This window comes from Podarcis erhardii (assembly GCF_964252035.2).
Source record: "Podarcis erhardii genome assembly, chromosome: 14".
NCBI classification, from domain to species: Eukaryota; Metazoa; Chordata; class Lepidosauria; order Squamata; family Lacertidae; genus Podarcis; species Podarcis erhardii.
In genome coordinates, this window is record NC_138503.1 from 30,753,914 (window position 1) to 30,772,068 (window position 18,155).

At 48.5% G+C, this 18,155-nt stretch overlaps 1 protein-coding gene across 2 annotated transcripts in view; it reads right to left on the bottom strand.

The window, feature by feature from the left end:
* PRKCB (protein kinase C beta) overlaps nt 1-16,506 on the bottom strand; it is a 186,593-nt gene extending 170,087 nt beyond the window's left edge. The window contains exons 1-2 of one of the 2 annotated variants that reach the window (XM_081840640.1): nt 16,119-16,506; nt 12,428-12,459 (exon numbers count right to left, since the gene is read on the bottom strand). In XM_081840640.1, the coding sequence (XP_081696766.1) occupies nt 12,428-12,459; nt 16,119-16,309 (223 nt within the window). In that variant the 5' untranslated portion in view covers nt 16,310-16,506. The remainder of the gene's footprint in view (nt 1-12,427; nt 12,460-16,118) is intronic. The other variant, XM_081840639.1, reaches the window with a different exon arrangement.
* Nucleotides 16,507-18,155: the final 1,649 nt, after the last annotated feature.

The following is an 18,155-nucleotide window of genomic DNA, read 5'->3' on the forward strand; positions in this document are numbered from 1 at the left end:
GAGTGCGCGGCTCTTGTGGGCTTTTCTCCCTCCTGGGGAAAAGCCTGCTAGTGCCGCACACACGCTCCACGAGGCTCGTGAAAGAGAGCGCCGAGCAGAGCCTGGGATGCATACAGGCTCTGCTCAGCGCTCCCTTTAAAAATAGTTTTTTTCTTGCATTCCCCTTCTAAAATCTAGGTGCGTCTTATGGTCAGGTGCGTCTTATGGAGCGAAAAATACGGTATGTGTGGCAGGGAGGAAGTGAACAGAGCATAGTTTTTCTCCTTCACCCAGAACACTAAAACTCACGGACATTCAATGAAGCTGAATGCTGGAAGATTTAGCACACATAAAGTCCTTTACACAGCACATAGTGAAACTTTGGAACTCACTCCCACAAGAGGCAGTGATGGCCACCAACTTGGACGGCTTTAAAAGAGGATTAGACAAATTCATGGAGGGCTATCAATGGCTCCTAGCTATGATGGCAGCTATGCTTTGCATCCACATTTGGAACTGAAACTACAGGATGCAAGAGTTGCCGTTGTGCTGGGGGTCCTGCTTGCAGGTTTCCCATTGAGGCATCTGATTCGCCACTGTGGGAACAGGATGCTGGAATAGATGGGGCATTGGTCTGGTCCGGCAGGTGCTTCTTATGTTCTTCTTGGTATCTGGAAGGAGCCTCCAGTGATGAACAAGCAGTACAGGCAACCCTCAGTTCCCTTCTGCTGAAGTTGCAGAAGTGAGACAGAGAGGTGAGCAGACATTTGGACCCAGGCACACTTGCCCCCGAGTCAAAACTCATTCCACTTGGCTGCACTGGTTTTGTCACCCACTCAAAGGTGCCAACTAGAATAAAATATTGGGGGGTGCGCAGGTAAGCCCCACCCCACATAATTGGCCACAAGATGTGGCACACACACCATTTGAATGGCAATGTCCATCAACATTTGAGGGGCTACCCCTCAAATGCTTTATTGGAGGGTGAAGGGATCTCAGCCCCCAGGAGTTGGCTCCTTTTCAACCACTACTGGCCCAGGCAAGTCAAGCGGTGGAAAGAGAAAGAGGAAGCAGACACAGCCAGTTGGAAACATTTCCAGGTGGCTTCCAATTCTGCAGAATTTAAAGCTTTCTTTCCCTTAAAAAAAGAAAAAGTCACCTTCATCTGGAAAGCAGAAGATGCTCAACAAACATCAAGCAGAACCATCTCATTCAAAGCCTGCTTAAAACAGGAAGCAATGGGGTGGGTGAAGAGGAGCAGCCGAGGGGAAGCAGGCGCTGCTGTGCCCCATTGCACTCCTCCAACTAACTCAGCCTTACCCAACCTTGGGCTCTCCAGATGTTTGGGGCTACAACATTGTGGATAGGCGTCTTGGTGGTTCAAAGGAAGTGGAGGAATGTAGAAAACTGCCTTTTACTGGATCATTGGAGCATCTATGACAATATTGTCCACCCTGACTGGCAGCATCTCTCCAGGGTTTCAGCCAGGGAGTCTCTCCCAGTTCTACATGGAGAGGCCATTGAGGATTTAGTCTGGGACTTTAAGCATGCAAAGGATGTGTTCTACAACTCACCTGTATTCCTTCTCCTTTAAAAAAAATGTTCTCATGGTTCTGCAGAAATGGCTAGTTTAAATAGAAACTCAAGAAGCTGCCTTATACCAAGCCAGACCATTGACATACCCTCCAACATTTCTCCGTTGAAAATAGGGATGCCCTATTCCATAATAATGATAATAGTTTTATATCCCACCGATCTGACTGGGTTGCCCCAGTCACTCTGGGTGGCTTCAAACATTTATAAAAACATAATTAAACATTGCTCACTGGAAGGACAGATCCTGAATCTAAGGATCCAATACGTTGGCCACCTCATGAGAAGAGAAGTCCCTGGAAAAGACCCTTAGGTTGGGAAAGATGGAGGGCACAAGGAGAAGGGGACGACAGAGGATGAGATGGTTGGACAGTGTTCTCGAAGCTACCAGCATGACTTTGACCAAACTGCGGGAGGCAGTGGAAGACAGGAGTGCCTGGCGTGCTCTGGTCCATGGGGTCACAAAGAGTCAGACACGACTAAATGACTAAACAACAACAACATTTAAACATTAAAAACTTCCCTATACAAGGCTGCCTTCAGATGTCTTCTAAAGATTGCATAGTTACTTATCTCCTTGGCTCGGGCATTGCATAACTCCATACCCTCCAACCTTACTTCAATGAAAATCGAGATGTCCTACCATATCCTCCAATGTTTCTCCAATGAAAATAGGGACATCATAAGAAAAAACAGGACATTCCAGGATCAAATCAGAAACCTGGACAGCTTCTGTAAATCTGGGACTGTCCCTGGAAAATAGGGACACTTGAAGGGTCTACATTGGACCATCTACTCAGTTTTGTCTACCTTGAGTATTTTTGCCTCACTGGAATGTGCCCTTAAATGCTGATGGAGAACAGAGGGGGTGAATGAGTGTGAGTAGAAAGTAGTCTTCTGTGTAAAGCAAAAAATGAATACATACATACATACATACATACATACATACATACATACATTGCTCCGCCCACTTCTGCCTCTGGCTCCACCTACCACTGACATGTGACACACACACGGTTGCCTATAAAGGAATACGGCCTTTGGCCTTAAACAAGTTTTGCCTCTCCATTCAGCATCCTCAGCGGAACGCTTTGGACTCAACAGTGCACAAACCTAGAATTCCCATCCGCCCCAAAATGTGGCAGTGCGAGTTTTCTCCCGCCCCCGCCTGTGGGATTTGTGGTGTACGTAAGGAAGGCTCGCTCACTCACCGTCTGTGGGCGGGAGGGGATCTTGCCAAAGAGGACTGTTTGGGTGGGTTCTTCCCCCTCTCCGAGGAAAGCAGCTGTGTCAAAAAAAATGCAACGTGTTGTATATTAGCATAGACACGGCTGTCAACCTGCCAAGGCCCGAGACGTGGGCTGAGAGCATCTCAGGCATGCGCCGACGCTCTGGAACGAAAGATGAAAACAAGTGAGCATCCGAGGAGGCCTGGCTGGCTGGCAGGCAGGCAAGGCGAGGCGAGGCTTAGCTTCCGCCTCGCTACACGATCCCTCGTCTGGCATGGCATGCCAAAAAAATAAAGGCATTAGTAGAGGGAATAATGAGGCAAGTTCATAACTCAGGACCTCCTAACTGCTGGGATTGGCCAGGACCCTAAAAGCAGGAAGCTGCTCACTAGCGCAATTGGAGAATCACTCATGGATGCAGAGAAGGAGGAGAAGAGGCAGATTTGCCGTGGCCTTGGCATGACTCCTCTCTGGCTAAAAATACTTGTGGTTCAGGCTTTGGCCTCTATACAGATGGCAGCGGCACTCTGCACATGTGGCTCCCCAGTCTTGCTCCAGACCATCTGTTCTTCCTGTGGCTCAATAGTAGAGCATCTGCTTTGAGTGCAGAAGCCCCCAAGGTCAATCCCTGGTAGCTCTAGGCTCTGGTATGAAAACCTGGAGGGCTGCTGCCACTCAGTGTTGACAGTACTGAGCTAGATGGACCAGGGATCTGAGGCTCTCTTCCCTTTCCCAAATGCACACTTACGTCATCAATATATATTTTTTCCCCTCACAGTCCTCCTTGGACAGACTTCCTCTGCACATCCTGACCTGCTATAGACCATCCCTCAATTGATGCCGCCTTGCCAGATGAAGATCTGCCTGTAGGAGCCAACTCCTAGGGGCCAAGGTCCCTTCACCCCCAGCCCCATAAAATATTTGAGGGGGCTGGGCCTCCCCAAAGTTGAAGGGCATTGCCATTCAAATGGTGTCTTTGCGCCACGTCATGTGATTGATTGTGGGGGGCAGGGCTTACTTGGCCTGCCCAATAACTTGCTCAAGTCGGCACCCCTGGACCAGACATAGGCAAACTCCGGCCCTCCAGATGTTTGGGACTACAATTCCCATCATCCCTGACCACTGGTCCTGTTAGCTAGGGATGATGGGAATTGTAGTCCCAAACATCTGGAGGGCCGGAGTTTGCCTATGCCTGCCCTAGAGCTTCCCCAGCATTGCTTCCAGTCTGGTCCCAATCCTGCTGGGATTCATGCTTCAGCTCCCCACAGTATCAGCTACCCACAGTCCAGCGACCCACAGAAGCAGATATGGCACTTTGGTTCCAATGCACAGCTCAGACTACAGCTCTTTCCACCCCTTCTCAGACATCTCTTATCAACTCACATACTCAACCAGCTGGGACCCCAGCATTTTATTTTCAGAGTTGTGTTGATATGGCACAACTCACAGGAGATAATAGGTAAGATTCTGCTCACAGGCAGTGCAATCGCAGAAAATTTATGGAAGCCAACAGCATGGTAGGCAGAGAACTACTTCTTTTACTGCATTTAAAATTGAAATGAAATTCATATTGGCATTGCCCTCAATACCCCACAGCCCCTCCCCCCACCCCCACCCCGCAGTTTCCACACTTTACCTGGCTCACTGCAAACATGGGCTAGCAATTAGCAGCAACCTATTAGCGCTTCCAATTACTTCCGTTTCAACCCAATCTGCTCCAGCGTTTCAACTGAGAGACTTTAACAGGTATTAAGAGCTAATTAGCAACCTCATTATTGACAAGGATGTCCCAGAAAAGCAAAACTGGAAAGGAGAAAACCCAGGAAACTGCACCTGAAATCTTACCCAGGGGTGAATGAACAAGCTGGAAGTCAAAAGGAAGCAGATTTGGTGGCCGGGCTAGAACAACAGAAGGCTCCTGGAGGAATTATACCCAGTCTAACTAGCCAAAAGGTTTCTACTGTCTGTCAATCAGGGGGGGGGGTGGCTGATGTTGCACACTCCATTCCCCTCCATGCCTGGAGAGGGTGCTCCAACACTCCCAGGAAGCCGCTAGTCTCATGCCTCAGCTTCTGGCACTAAGTGAGGGTGCATCCAGATAAGGACCTAAGAAGAGCTGTGCAGCTGAATCAGGCCAAATCCTCCTGTTCTCACAGTGGCCAAATGCCCCAAAGGACCTGGGAATCTAGAAAGATTGCCTTGGACCTGGAGGTTCCATGAGACCAGCTATTTTGAAAAGGATGCTTTTCAAAGCAGAGAACCTGGTGAGTTCTCTCTAAAGCAGGTGAGAAGCAAAAATATCACAGCCACCAGCATACTCTAACACAGTCTTCCCCAAACTGGAATGCTCCAGATGTTTAGGACTACAACCCATCAGCCCTGGTCAGTTAGGGCTGGGGGACATATCGATACATCATGCAAAATTGGTCTGCAGTCCACATTGTAAAAGTAAAAGTTCCATAATATTGGGCATGTGATATGTCGTGAATCACGATGTGTGCGTGCATGCTATATAAAAAATAAATAAATCATGATGTGGGGGAAACAGTGATAGAATAAAATATAAAATATTGATAGATGCACAAAGGAGAGGAGGTTTCTCCCTGCCAGAAAAATGTATCCATTTTAGACTTCTAAGTAGCGGCAGTTGCCAGGATATTACCCAGTTCACCTCATTATTTCTATCCTTATTTCAGACATCGTGACATTTCAGTATACAGTATCATGATATTTAGCTGGTGATATATCATGATGTTGAAAACCAGACATCGCTCAGCCCTAATGGCCAGCACAGCTGTGCTCCCCTCAGACACATTGTCCCACAGCCATGCTGACTGGGGCTAAAGGGAATAGTACAGTCATACTTTGGGTTACAGCCACTTCAAGTTGCATTTTTTCGGGTTGCGGACTGCCGAAACTCAGAAGTACCGGAATGGGTTACTTCCGGATTTCAGCGGCCGCACATGCGCAGAAGCGCTAAATTGCATTGTGTGCATGCGCAGAAGCACCAAATCGCAACCCATGCATGTGCAGACGTGGGTTGTGAATGCTGTGGGTTGCGAACGTGCATCCCACATGGATCACATTCGCAACCTGAGTGTCCACTGTAGTTCAAAAGATCTGAAGGGCACCGGGCTGGGGAAAGCGCTCTAACAAAGCTCCCATTTTCAGTTCCTCAGATGTAATTTCTGCTTACCCCACCTAATGAAGCAGAACGTTGGAAGGTCCAGGACAGATAACAGGAAAGACTTCTCAGCACAGCACATAGTTAAACTATGAGACTTTCTCCCACAGGAGGCATAGATGGGCAACAAACCTGGAAGGCTTTTAAAAAAGGGATTTGACAAATTCATGGAGGAGATGGCTATCAATGGCTACTGGCCATGGTGGCTCTGCTCTGCCTCCACAGTTGGAGGCAGCAATGCTTCTGAATACCAGTTGCTGGAAACCACAGGAGGGGATATTTGCTCTTCTGCTTACTCATTTCCCATGAGCATCTGGTTGGTCCTTGTAAAAAGAGGATGCTTGACTAGATGGGCCATTGGCCTGATCTAGCAGGTTCTTATGTTGATCTCCCACCCACAGAAGGCAGTTGAAGGCATTGGGTCCCCAAGGACCCAAATCTCTACAAGAAAAGGTAGAAAGCCGAGTTTGTTTTCTGCTGCTCCAGAAGATGCAAACCAATGGATCCAAATTACAAGAAAGGAGATTCTGATTGAACATTAGATTTTGATGGTAGGAGCTGTTCAGCGTGGTGTAGTGGTTAAGAGTGGTGGACTCGTAATCTGGGGAACCCGGTTCGCTTCCCCGCTCCTCCACATGCAGCTGCTGGGTGACCTTGGGCTAGTCACACTTCTCTGAAGTCTCTCAGCCTCACTCACCTCAGGAGGAAGGGAAAGGAGATTGTTAGCCGCTTTGAGACTCCTTAAGGGGAATGAAAGGTGGGATATCAAGTCCAAACTCCTCTTCCTCTTCAACAACAGTGGAGTGATGGACTCTCCTTTGTAGGAGGTTTGTAAACAGAGGTAGGGTGGTAATCTTTCAGAGGTGCTTTCGTTGTGATTCCTGCACTGCTGAGGGTTGGGCTAGACTACCCTTGGGGTCTCTTTGAACTCTGCCATTCTATGATTCTATGAAATTCTACAAGGTTTGCACCCCACCCAGTCTCAGCATCCCCGTGACAGCATAGCCCTTGTCAGCAAACAGAGCAGTCTCAGAGCAATAATGTGCACATGCTGTTTTCTGACAACCCCAATATTGCTTTTTCATTTGACCGATTTCACCACACCAAGACCTCCCTGACCACTCCACTTAAAGCTTCTGTGAGATGCACAGGTTAAACCTCAAAGCAAGCTCACATTCTTATCCAAAGTAAGCTACAGCCTTAATGGCTCCAAAATGAGAATTTAAAAGCCTCAAAATGTTAAATGAGGCTGGGCCTTCTGGATGAGAGAGAGGCCAAAGCTCAAGCAATTAGAAAAAGGCAAAGAAATATAGTGTGCCCCTGATGCCAACTGAACTACTGTTATGAAAAAATATAACATGTGATATGAAAGAAATACAGCAAAAATTAATAATAAAATATGGATTGAGAAAAATAGTTTCAGGGAAGTGCGGGAACAACATGCCTCTCTAGGTAATCCAAGGGCAAGGATCGGCTGAGCTGCTATGATGTCATGGAATGTTCAGAAAACTCTGCTGGAGGGATCATGACACTGCCAAGGCCACCATGTTTGTGAACAGCCCAGGCTTTTACCAGGGAAGTGAATCGTCAGTTTGGCTGGGTTGGCATGAAAGCCTCACTCACATGGGCTTTATGGACAGGCAGTGAGATGGAGGGCTGGAAATTGTGTAGGAAGAAGTCCCAAGAGGTGGGGAAGCAATTGAGGACTAAGTAGCAGGAGGACTAAGTAGGCAGGAAATGGAACTTGAGGGAAAGTAGACAGTGAAGCCTTCAGGAAAAAAGGCTGCAGGGAAGACATCAAGCTGAGGAAATGAGGAACTATCAAAGGCTGGGAAGAACCTCTCAGGACACCTCTGGAGCTGGACCCCTTTCCTCTACCCAGACAGCACTCGTAGCTAGTGATAGCTCAAAGAGCTCAGTTGACACAGTCATTGAGAGGAAATCTCACACAATGGCTTAATATCCCAACATGGACAACTATTTCAGTTTCTCATTTTCTCCCCAGCCTAAAGTTCAGTTCTGCACATTTCCGCATCAAATTGTAAGTTGCAGTTTTTCAAAAGTCCTCATGAACATTTGACAGCATTTCAGTGCAAATAAAAACCGTTGTATGCAATTCAGCCTAATGCACACATTTTCCCCAATACAATACACCTGATATGTTCTATTCCTGAACAGATGCATTTTTGCACACATTCTTTGGTTGGAAAACTGCAAGACAAAATTCAGAGAGGGGTGAATTTCCAAGGAGAGCTGTGCTTTGGCCACTGGCTGGGCACCGTGAGAACAGGATGGTGGACTAGATGGGCCACTGGCTGGATTCAACAAGCTCTTTGTAGGTTCTTAATCTTTAGTTTGCATATTGTTTCAGAAAGTGTGAAAACCGAAAATGCATTAGCAGCCCCACCATCTTCCCACACCTGTGAACAAACACAGCTCTTTTTCCCTTCCTCTAACCAAGAGCCCCATTGTTTAATTCCTCAAAAGGTAAAGCACAAAAGCTGACACCATAGACTCTGGTTTTAAATCGATGGCTAATTGAATGATCATAGCAATTCAGATTCTTAAGGCAGCTTTCCCCAGCCTAGTGCCCACCAGATGCTACAGACTCCATCCTTGCTGTGCTTGACCCAGGCTGGTGCAAGGAAGCAACCCATGGACTGATTCAAGCAGCACAGCGCCTGGTCCAAGGCATTAAATACGGTTCAAAGGAAGATATACAGAGATATGCGCAGAAATTGGGTTGCACTAGCTTTCCACACAACTGGCCCCTGCTGGAATCGTTTTGACGTTCATGTTCTCCAAAATATGTTTGGGAACCACCAGCTCCCTGATCCATGGCTTTTACTTTGGGGACAAATGACAGCACCAGAAAGGAGTTACACTGAGGCAGGCAGCAAGACAGACACTCAAAAGACACAGCCTGCTTCCATTGTATTAGCTCACAATCCTTTAAATTAACTGTGTTCTGAGGTTCCATTTAAGATTTTGGAGATGAAGAGATTTTGAGGGGGGGGGCGCATGATTCCCTCCAAAGGGTTTTCTTGCAGGGCTGACTTGTGCACACTCAACCACTCTGAACTGCAGAACTGCAGAACTGGCACTCTTACAGATGCAACGTAACACTTATTCCACGGCTGTAAGATCATTTAGCGCGGAAGCACCAAAACTTTGGAATTGCCCGCCTATTGGCGCTTTTTGACGTTTGTCTGATTTCAACTGGAAGGGAACACCAGTGCTTTTTCTGGGGGTACGCAGGGATACGCATACCCCTAAACATTTTGTGAATCTAAGTTTGGCCTCATTGAGGGTCAGTATTTCAATATGAGTAGGGAAATGAGAGTATCCCTAAACATTTTTTAAAAGATAAAAAAGCACTGGGGAGCACCATAAAACCGTGCCCATTATCCTGGTGGGTATGAGCCACATATCCAAGCCATGGGGGACCACTAACAGTGACTCCCCTGAAAATTTGAGTGATTGGAATGGAATATAAGGGATTAGGCAGTCCATGAGGTATCCTGGACCCAACTGTATGGTGTGCAAGTTTCTGAGAATTGTGTCTGTGGAAGATGCACAAGGTTTCAGAAAGGTCAGCAGCAAGGTGGGGGACAAAATATGACATCCACCTTCTTATCTCAAAGCCACCCACAACCAGGCTTCAACTGTCATTCAACAGGGATGGGTCAAAGCTATACAAAATCTCAAAGCAGGTGTGTGTATGTGGGCGAGGGGGAGTGAAGCTAAAAGGAGCCCCAAAACAATGCTTCAAAACTGTAACTGGGTATAAGAAGGACTCCACCCCCCCAAAAAAATCAAATATTCAGCTCTTTTCACTGAATAATGAAGATACAACATCAATCCTGGAACACATGAAAAACTCACAGGCATATCATTCAAAGAGATGATAGTTCTGTCATTTAAAACAGTAGAAACTCTCTTATTTTTAAGCATCAGCAGACCTTAATCTGTCGAAATTTAATATGCCTTTCAAGTCTTTAAAGACTGCATGAAGTGGAGGTAGGACAACATTGAGTTATTTAATCCACAAAGCATCTTATTCAGACCCAGTTTTGTACACACAATCTATAAAGTGCTTCAGCTGCATTCATTCAGCTCTAGTAACAAAAACTGGAAAGCTATTGATTTAAAAGCATTGCCCAATCTCCTTAAACACCTGGTGACCTGGTGGGGTGCGGGAGAAGAGATAAAAACTATTTACTGTGTTTAAATACAGCATTCTTACTGTCTTTGTTTAGACGAGAACCTCGATTTCCTCCATTTTGTGGCTAAAGCAATATTTCCAAAGTAGATTACATATGAAATGAGAAACCTTCTGCGACCTACAAATTCTTAATTCATGACTTTTCTTCTTCCAAGGGATATACTGTTAAATGGCAACAGCACCTCCTGACAAGTTATCACACAGATCACTCTGCATACTTTGACATATTGCATCTTATTTAAACCCATGATCTTCCTTAGATAAAATAGGGTTCCACACCCTCTGCATGCATCCAGATTTATAATAGGCCGCTTTTTTCTGGATCAACCACCCCTCTGCATTTCCACACTTGCAGACACTCGTTCTGATTAAAATTCATACTTCATCCATGAACTTGCAGCTGGAAAATTGGAGGAAATCCATCCCTTTATTTATTTCCTGAAAGTATACCCTGCCTCTCACCCACATACCATTCAAAAGCAGCTCACAACAGAACAAAATCATCACCTTGCAATGAAGCAGAGATGAACAGCAGGCAAAGTGAAAGCCACATAAAATAAACTCACCACCTTGTGAGGTTTATCAGGATTTGATTAAGACAACCAGGTCCCTCCAGATGTTTGGGGCAGATGAGAGCTGCAATCCAAAACATCTGGTGGGCACCAGGTTGGGGATGGTTTGATTGAGGCAAAAAAAGAGTATAATGAAATAGGGTTAATCTGCATTGTGCACTGCACAGTCTAAGGATATACACCTCATGCTTCCTCTGGTGTTGCACTCAACTGCACCTTGAAAGCCACCACAAAACAATCGGAAATGGAAATCGGACCTTTGGAAAGCAAAACAAAAACCCAAAGGGTCACTCCGACCCCTGCAAGCTGTCAGTTTCTCTTTTGAGACTTTCAGACCTTCAGTTTGGACCCTTCCCTCCGCAGAACGGAAGGAGAATCGCCCATTTCCTCATGAAAGACCGATAAAACAAAAGTACAACACGTTCAAAGCAGCCCCCACCCCCACCCCCCTTGCAACGCGATTTGACACCGAGAAAAAAGGAAGCCCAACATTTGGACTGTCACATCAACACATCACCCACTTCCCCCTTCAGCCTCACCACCCGCCTCCCACATCCTGATGGGTGTCGGCAGCCAATCAGTCACTTCTTACGGTCCAGGAGCTGGCAACATGAAGGGTGCAGAAGAACGGGGGCTGCTGGTTGCCATGCAGGAGAGCTCAAGGGGGTGGAGAGGCACCCCAGCTTGCAACCCAAATCTCAGTCAGGCCAACACTCATAAAAAAGCAACAACATTCAAACAGGTTCCGGGGCTAAGTCCAAACAGCAAGATGTGTGGTGGTGGTTCCACAATCTAGTTACTCTGCAAACCACTCGATTTTGATATGGTGCTGAGGGGGCAGGCAAGCTGGCTCAGGACTCTTACTTATTTACATACCTCCAATATATATACTAGGGACTCGGGTGGTGCTGTGGGTTAAACAACAGAGTCTAGGACTTGCCGATCAGAAGGTCAGTGGTTCGAATCCCTGTGAAGGGGTGAGCTCCTGTTGCTCGGTCCCTGCTCCTGCCCACCTAGCAGTTAAAAAGCACGTCAAAGTACAAGTAGATAAATAGATACCGCTCCGGCAGGAAGGTAAACGGCGTTCACCAGAAGTGGCTTAGTTATGCTAGCCACATGACCCAGAATCTGCACGCCAGCTCCCTCAGCCAATAAAGCGATATGAGCGCCGCAACCCCAGAGTCGGTCACGACTGGACCTAATGGTCAGGGGTCCCTTTACCTTTAATATATATATATACTGCAATACGAGGGGGGTGTACAACACATTAGCCTTCCAAGACGCAGCACCCACAAAGTGGATGCCCCTTTTCCCACAGTAAGAAGACAAGTGGTTATGTTATAGGGTAGAAACAAATGATGTGATACAGAGACACATGCACACCAATCATACTCGCAGAGGCACTCAGCATCTGGAATGGATGAGTCCTTCCTTCCTTCCTAAGAAGTAAGACCTTGACTCCAAATTACAGGGTTATGGGGGCTTGCTTCTACCTTTCTTCTTCAACACCTGATGAGCCCCACCACTTAAAAGAGGTTTGGGGCTCTGTCTCCAGCAAGCCTGGACTTGAACTCAGGTCTTTCGGGGACACCACATCCAAGACTTGCACTCACTCACTCACATATGCATATAGTGTGTAACTCACCTTGACACTGAAACCCTTGCTTGCCAAACCCCCTGCAAGAGAGAAAAACACCAAGTTAGGGAGTGTGTGTGTGCACAAACCCACACAACCCAAACATTCACTTTTCTACCACAAGCACTGCAGTCCCAGCCTCTGTAGCTCCAGGCCTTCCAGGCAGCAACTGCCCTCCCCACTCCCCAAAAAAGGGAGACCTGTTGTTGCCTAACAACGCCCAACAGAAGTTCTCAAGCTCTAGTGACACTGATGGTGGGCTGTGGAGATAAAGAAGATGGGGCAGAGGATAGAAAGAAAAGTATTTCCTCACTAGGGAGCTTTAAAAAAAGAAAGAAGAAGGACCATAGTGCCTGGTTTCCCACACTCACCAATAGATCAGAGCCTCCAGGTAGGTTGAATGCCCAAGAAAAGGACCGTGCAACTGAATGGCTTGTTGGATCAATCCAATAGCCTATCATGTCCTGCAACCTGTTCTCACAGTGGCAAAATGCCTCTGAAAACCTATATACTGTACCAAGATAGACTGCCTCTGAGCCTGGAGGTTCCAAAAGAGCTTCAGAAGAGCCCTGCTGGATCAGGCTGGTGGCCCACCTAGTTGAGGAACCTGCGCTCAGTAGCTGAACCAGCAAGCAGGATTTGGGCACAAGAGCCCTCTCCCCTTCTGTAGTTTCCAGCAACTGGCATTCATAAGCATTGCTGCCTCCAACTATGAAGGCAGAACATGGCTATTGTGGCTAGGAGCCACCAATAGCCTTCTCTTTCTCCATTAATTTGTCCAATTCTCTTTTAAAGCCATCCAAGTTGGTGGCCATCACTGCCTCCTGGGGCCTTTGCAGGGTCTGAAGTCTATCCAGAACTGACAGTCTTTGCTCCAGAGCAGAGCTGGCAGGAGGGAGACTGAGGCCCACTTGCTAGCCTAGCACACCTAGGAAACTGCCAGGTCAGAGATGATGTTTATGCCCTCCAGCTGTTTGGGACTACAGCTTTCATCAGCCTGAGATACTCTAGCTGGCAGCAGCTCTCCAAGACCCTGTGCAGAGAGAAGACCTTGTTCCACATCACTTGATGGGATCTTTGCTAAAATAAGACTCACATTCACACCCAGCAATATAGACCACAAGCTTAACATGAGTCAACAGTGTGATGCAGCAGGGAAAAAGCTAATGCTATTCTAGTGCTTCATCAACAGAAGCATAGTGTCCAGATCAAGGGAAGTCATAGTCCTGTTCTATTCTGCCTTGGTGAGACCACATCTAGAATACTGTGTCCCATTCTGGGCACTACAATTTAAGAAGGGTATTGACAAGCTGGAATGTATATAGTGGCTGGCAACCAAGGTGAGTAGGTGTCTGGAAGCCAATCCTTATGAGGAACAGTTGAGGGAGGTGGGAATGTTTAACCTGAAAAAGAGGAATCTGAGAGGTGATACAATAGCCTCCTCAAATATCTTAAGGGCCATCACATGGAAGATGGAGCAAGCTTGTTTTCTGCTGCTCCGGAGGGTAGGATCCAAAGCAATGGATTCAAGTTACAAGGAAGGAGATGCAACAGTGGAACAGGCTCCCATGAGAGGTGGAGAATTCTCCTTCCCTGGAAATTTTAAAGCAGAGGACGGATGGCCATCTATCATGTATGATCTAGTTGAGATTCCTGCATTGCAGGGGGTTGGATGATGATCCTCAAGATCCCTTTCAACTCTACAATTCTATGATTCTGTGAATGGTGGACCTTGGTGTCCTCCATACTTAGGTTCACTGAGCACAGCTTTGTTATGCTTTAACTGCCAGCATATCCCAAATATTCTTTCTTGCTTTGCAAATACACCACACAATGGTGGACCACGAAAATTCTAGTGTGGGTGGTTTTTTTGTTTTTTGTTTAAAAAAGAATGAATCCTTCTTACAAGACTGAAGTCAATCTGCCCCTGCTCCACCACTGTTCTCTCCCTAGTTCCAGATCCATGTGAAGCCAAGTGCCATTACTTGGTGGAAAGATAAAGACACTCTGGACATGCTCAATAACACCCCGCTCCCGATTTCTGCATACCCTGCCTCCAATAACCCCAAAGCCTCTCCCTTCCCTGCCTTTCTCCCAAAGTGGGATTTTCACCCCACAGAATTCAGGATACCTGGAATCTACAAAGATGGAGGGCAGTTTCACTACCCCCAGATAAGCACCTTGGCCATTGGGCCCCAGATAAGCACCTTGGTCACTGTGATTTGCTGAGGTTGGACTAGATGGCCCGTTGGGTCCCTTCCAACTCTACAATTCTATTATTGCATTGTACGGTGCTTTAGAGTAGCCAAAGTGTTCTCTCACACACAAAATTGTGGTGTGTCCCCAACAACCACCCTATAAAGTAGGTCAGAGTCGTTACTGACATGTTGTGTGTGTGTGTGTGTTTTAAAGGGAGTGGCCTGTCTATGGCTGGCCACCTAGTGAATTCATGACTGAGAGGAGACCTTGTTAAGCTAATTCCACAACAGATGGAGAGAGGTAGAAAGTGGATGGGATTCACCATGGCTAGCTACTTGTTGCCACTGGAAGTTTCTCCATGGGGTGCATGGAACTGTGGAGTAGGATATGGGGGTGGGGCATCCAATAATGATAGAAGGGTGGGGGCCTTATTGCAGATATCCTGTCCGGTCCAATATCATCAGAGAGGGGATGCCCTTGCATGCTGAAATGGGAAGAGGGGCACAAATGAGGCAGGAAGGCACTTTATGGAAAAGGTCAAGATTGTGAGAAATGTTTTGTGGTATGGATGGGGCAATAAAAATAATAAACCTGGGTTGCTCAGTTCTCAGTGGTATCTGACAGGGAGGACAAAAGGAGCTCTCTGCTGAGGTTTTTTATGCTGGGACGGGATGCATGTTTTGAAAACGATGATGGAGGGGAAATCTCTCAACAGAAAGAAAAGGGTGGGGGTCTTAGAATCTACTTAGGGGGTCTTTGCCAGTGATCATAGTCACAGAGACTACACAATTCAGAGGCGGCTTGCTGCATTCATGCAGCTGGTGGAGGTGGTACCTCTCTGAAGGGGCCCCAGGCAGCAAAGGTAGGTGGGTGGTGGAAAGGACTCTTCTGGATCCTGCAGGAAGGGGGCCCTCCAGGGAGAAAAACTCCAGCTAAAGGGGTTGCAACAGGAAGGCGATCTCCCTTTGACAGGGTGTGAAACAGAGACAGAGAGAGCTTGGTGCTCGTCTTCTCATATCTGGGGAGGAGATCTTAGGGACGGGGGGGAGGCATTCCCCCAACCCTGGAGTTCAGCGGCTGGTGCAAGTTGGGAGGAAGCTCCCCCCCCCCCCACGGAAAAGGAGCTGGAAAGGAGAAATGATGACTAAAAGCTGCAAGCGAGGTCCGCTGGGTGGGGGGTCTGAGGCGCATCACACGGCTCGGGGGCTGCAGCCCTGAAAAAGGGGACAGGGGAGATAGGGGGAGGATCCGAGACCGGGCTAAGTGGGGACAGGAGCTCGCTTGCCCTGGGACCGCGGGGAAGAGAGGAAGAGGAAGCCCTTCATATTCTCCAGGCTGCCGGGTGCCAAGAGGGCGTCCCTCGATAGGGGGAGGGGACCCCGGCTCAGCAAAGGCAAGGGAGGGGTGGCGCAGCCCAAGATCGGGAGGGGGGAGATGCCGAGCAAGTGGGGTTCCCCACCCTCCTGCCGCCCTGGCCTGGGGGGAGGTCGGTTCTGCTCACCAGATGAAGTCGGTGCAGTGGCTGCAGAAGGTGGGCTGCTTGAAGAAGCGGGCGGTGAACTTGTGGTTCTTGACCTCGTGCACGTTCTTCTGGCGGAGCGCGCCTTTGCGGGCGAAGCGCACCGGGCCCTCTTCACCCTCGGACCCGGACGGCGCCCCCGCCGTCGCAGTCGCCGCCGCTGGATCGGCCATGGTCCCTCCCGCAACCCAGCCTGCTGCCTCCGCCACCGCCGCCGCCGTTGCTGCTGCAAGGATGCCGCGGCGCCTCCTCTCCGCGCTGCTGCTGCTGCTGCTGGTGCTGAAGCTGCTGCTGCGGCGCGCGACACCTCTGGCCACAGCTGGGCAGAGCCAGCGCCGGAGCCAATCGCGCCTGCCGGCCCCGCCCCCTCCTCTGCATGCCGGGCCCCGCCCACTCGCTCGCTCCCTTTTCGCTTTTTGTGGGGCTGGCGTCGCCAGGCTCCGCCCCGCGGGGCCCGAGGACACGCCCACCCTAGCTCTCGCCGTGCCGGCCCCGCCCACGCCCCCTCGCTACGTTTTGCTGATCGTCCTCCGGATGCGCGGCGGTGGGGGCCCCTTCTTGTTTTATCTTCCTTCTCCTCCTCCTCCTCCAGGGCCTGTTTCTCAAAGGCTCAGAATATTAGGATGCCCAGAAAGAGCAGGGCGTTGGAAGACCCCGAGTGCCTCTGAGCACATGCAGAGTGCACCTCTCACAGCAGCAAGGGCTTTTGGGAAGGAGAGAGAGAGGGAGAGTGTCTGCGTTTTGAGCCCTGGGATCCGAGCTTCTTAGAATGTGTCTCTTTGCAAGAGGAAACGGCAACAAAATGTTGCAGTAAGGCTATGTGCTGCCTCCCACCTTGGAGGTGCCATGGTTCCTCCATTGCAGGGGGTTGGACTAGATGACCCTTGGGGTCCCTTCCAACTCTACAGTTCTATGATTCAATGCCTCTGAAGAGCTGGAGCTACGAATCACAAGTGGGAAGATTGCTGTTGTGCACAGGTCCTACTTTGGGACTTCCCATGATGGGCATCTGGTTGGCCGCTGAGAACAGAATTCTGGGCTACTAGCTGGACCTGTGGTCTGATCCAGCAGCCAGGCTCTTTTGATGATATTGCTGTTCACTGTTCCACAGACATGGCCTTTTCCAGGATACTCCATTCCATCTCCCACATCACACACAGTTTTTCTTTTCTCCTTTTCCTTCTCCCAACAGCCAGTCCACATTCCATTCCCCTCCCCTTTGCAGTTGGGGTTTTCTTTCTCAATACTCTAAACACCCCAACTGAGTCTGCTGGTGCTGGATCTGCACAACCCAACTCCAACTCCGGCCAGAGCTGGGCAGGACCGAGCTGAGCCTCTCATGCCAGCTGGGCCTCAACCTCTCCGCTGCATGCCACTTCTTGTGAGAGGGCAGAGCTGTTTTGGCTGCCTAAGTAGCAAAACATTCACACCCCAGACATTGGCAATGGAAGGGAATGATTTACAGTGGGTAAGAAATCTATCTTTCAGACTAGCAGCACGCACACTTGGGAACTCCCTGCCTATTGACACCATTTTTTTATTGTTTTAGCCTATTAACAATTTTAATTAATTACTGACAAGTTCACTGATTCATTCTTTTTCATAAACCACTTTGAGGTATCTATTTACAATCAAATGGTACATACATCTTATGAAACAAATAATAAGTAAAACCGTTCATCCTTCAGACAAGTTCCCAGAGCAGCTTACACCCCCCCCCCCCGCAAAAAAAACCCAATATAACTGTTGCACCTGCCTCCCCTTTGCCATGTGTGAATAAGTCCTGGGTCTCATATGAACCACATTTTCCGCTTTGGCTGGATCCAGCAGGCACTTCTAATATTCCACTTGCTGGCTATCGCTCATTGCACTGCTTTATCACTGGTGCAGGATGCTTCCCACCACCTGTTCCTTGCAGGCTACACAGGAGACCCACCGCATGAGCAGCAGCAGTGCCCAGGATATGAATGGCTGCTTTTCATTGGGGATGCCAACCTACACCCTGCACCCTGGAATGCT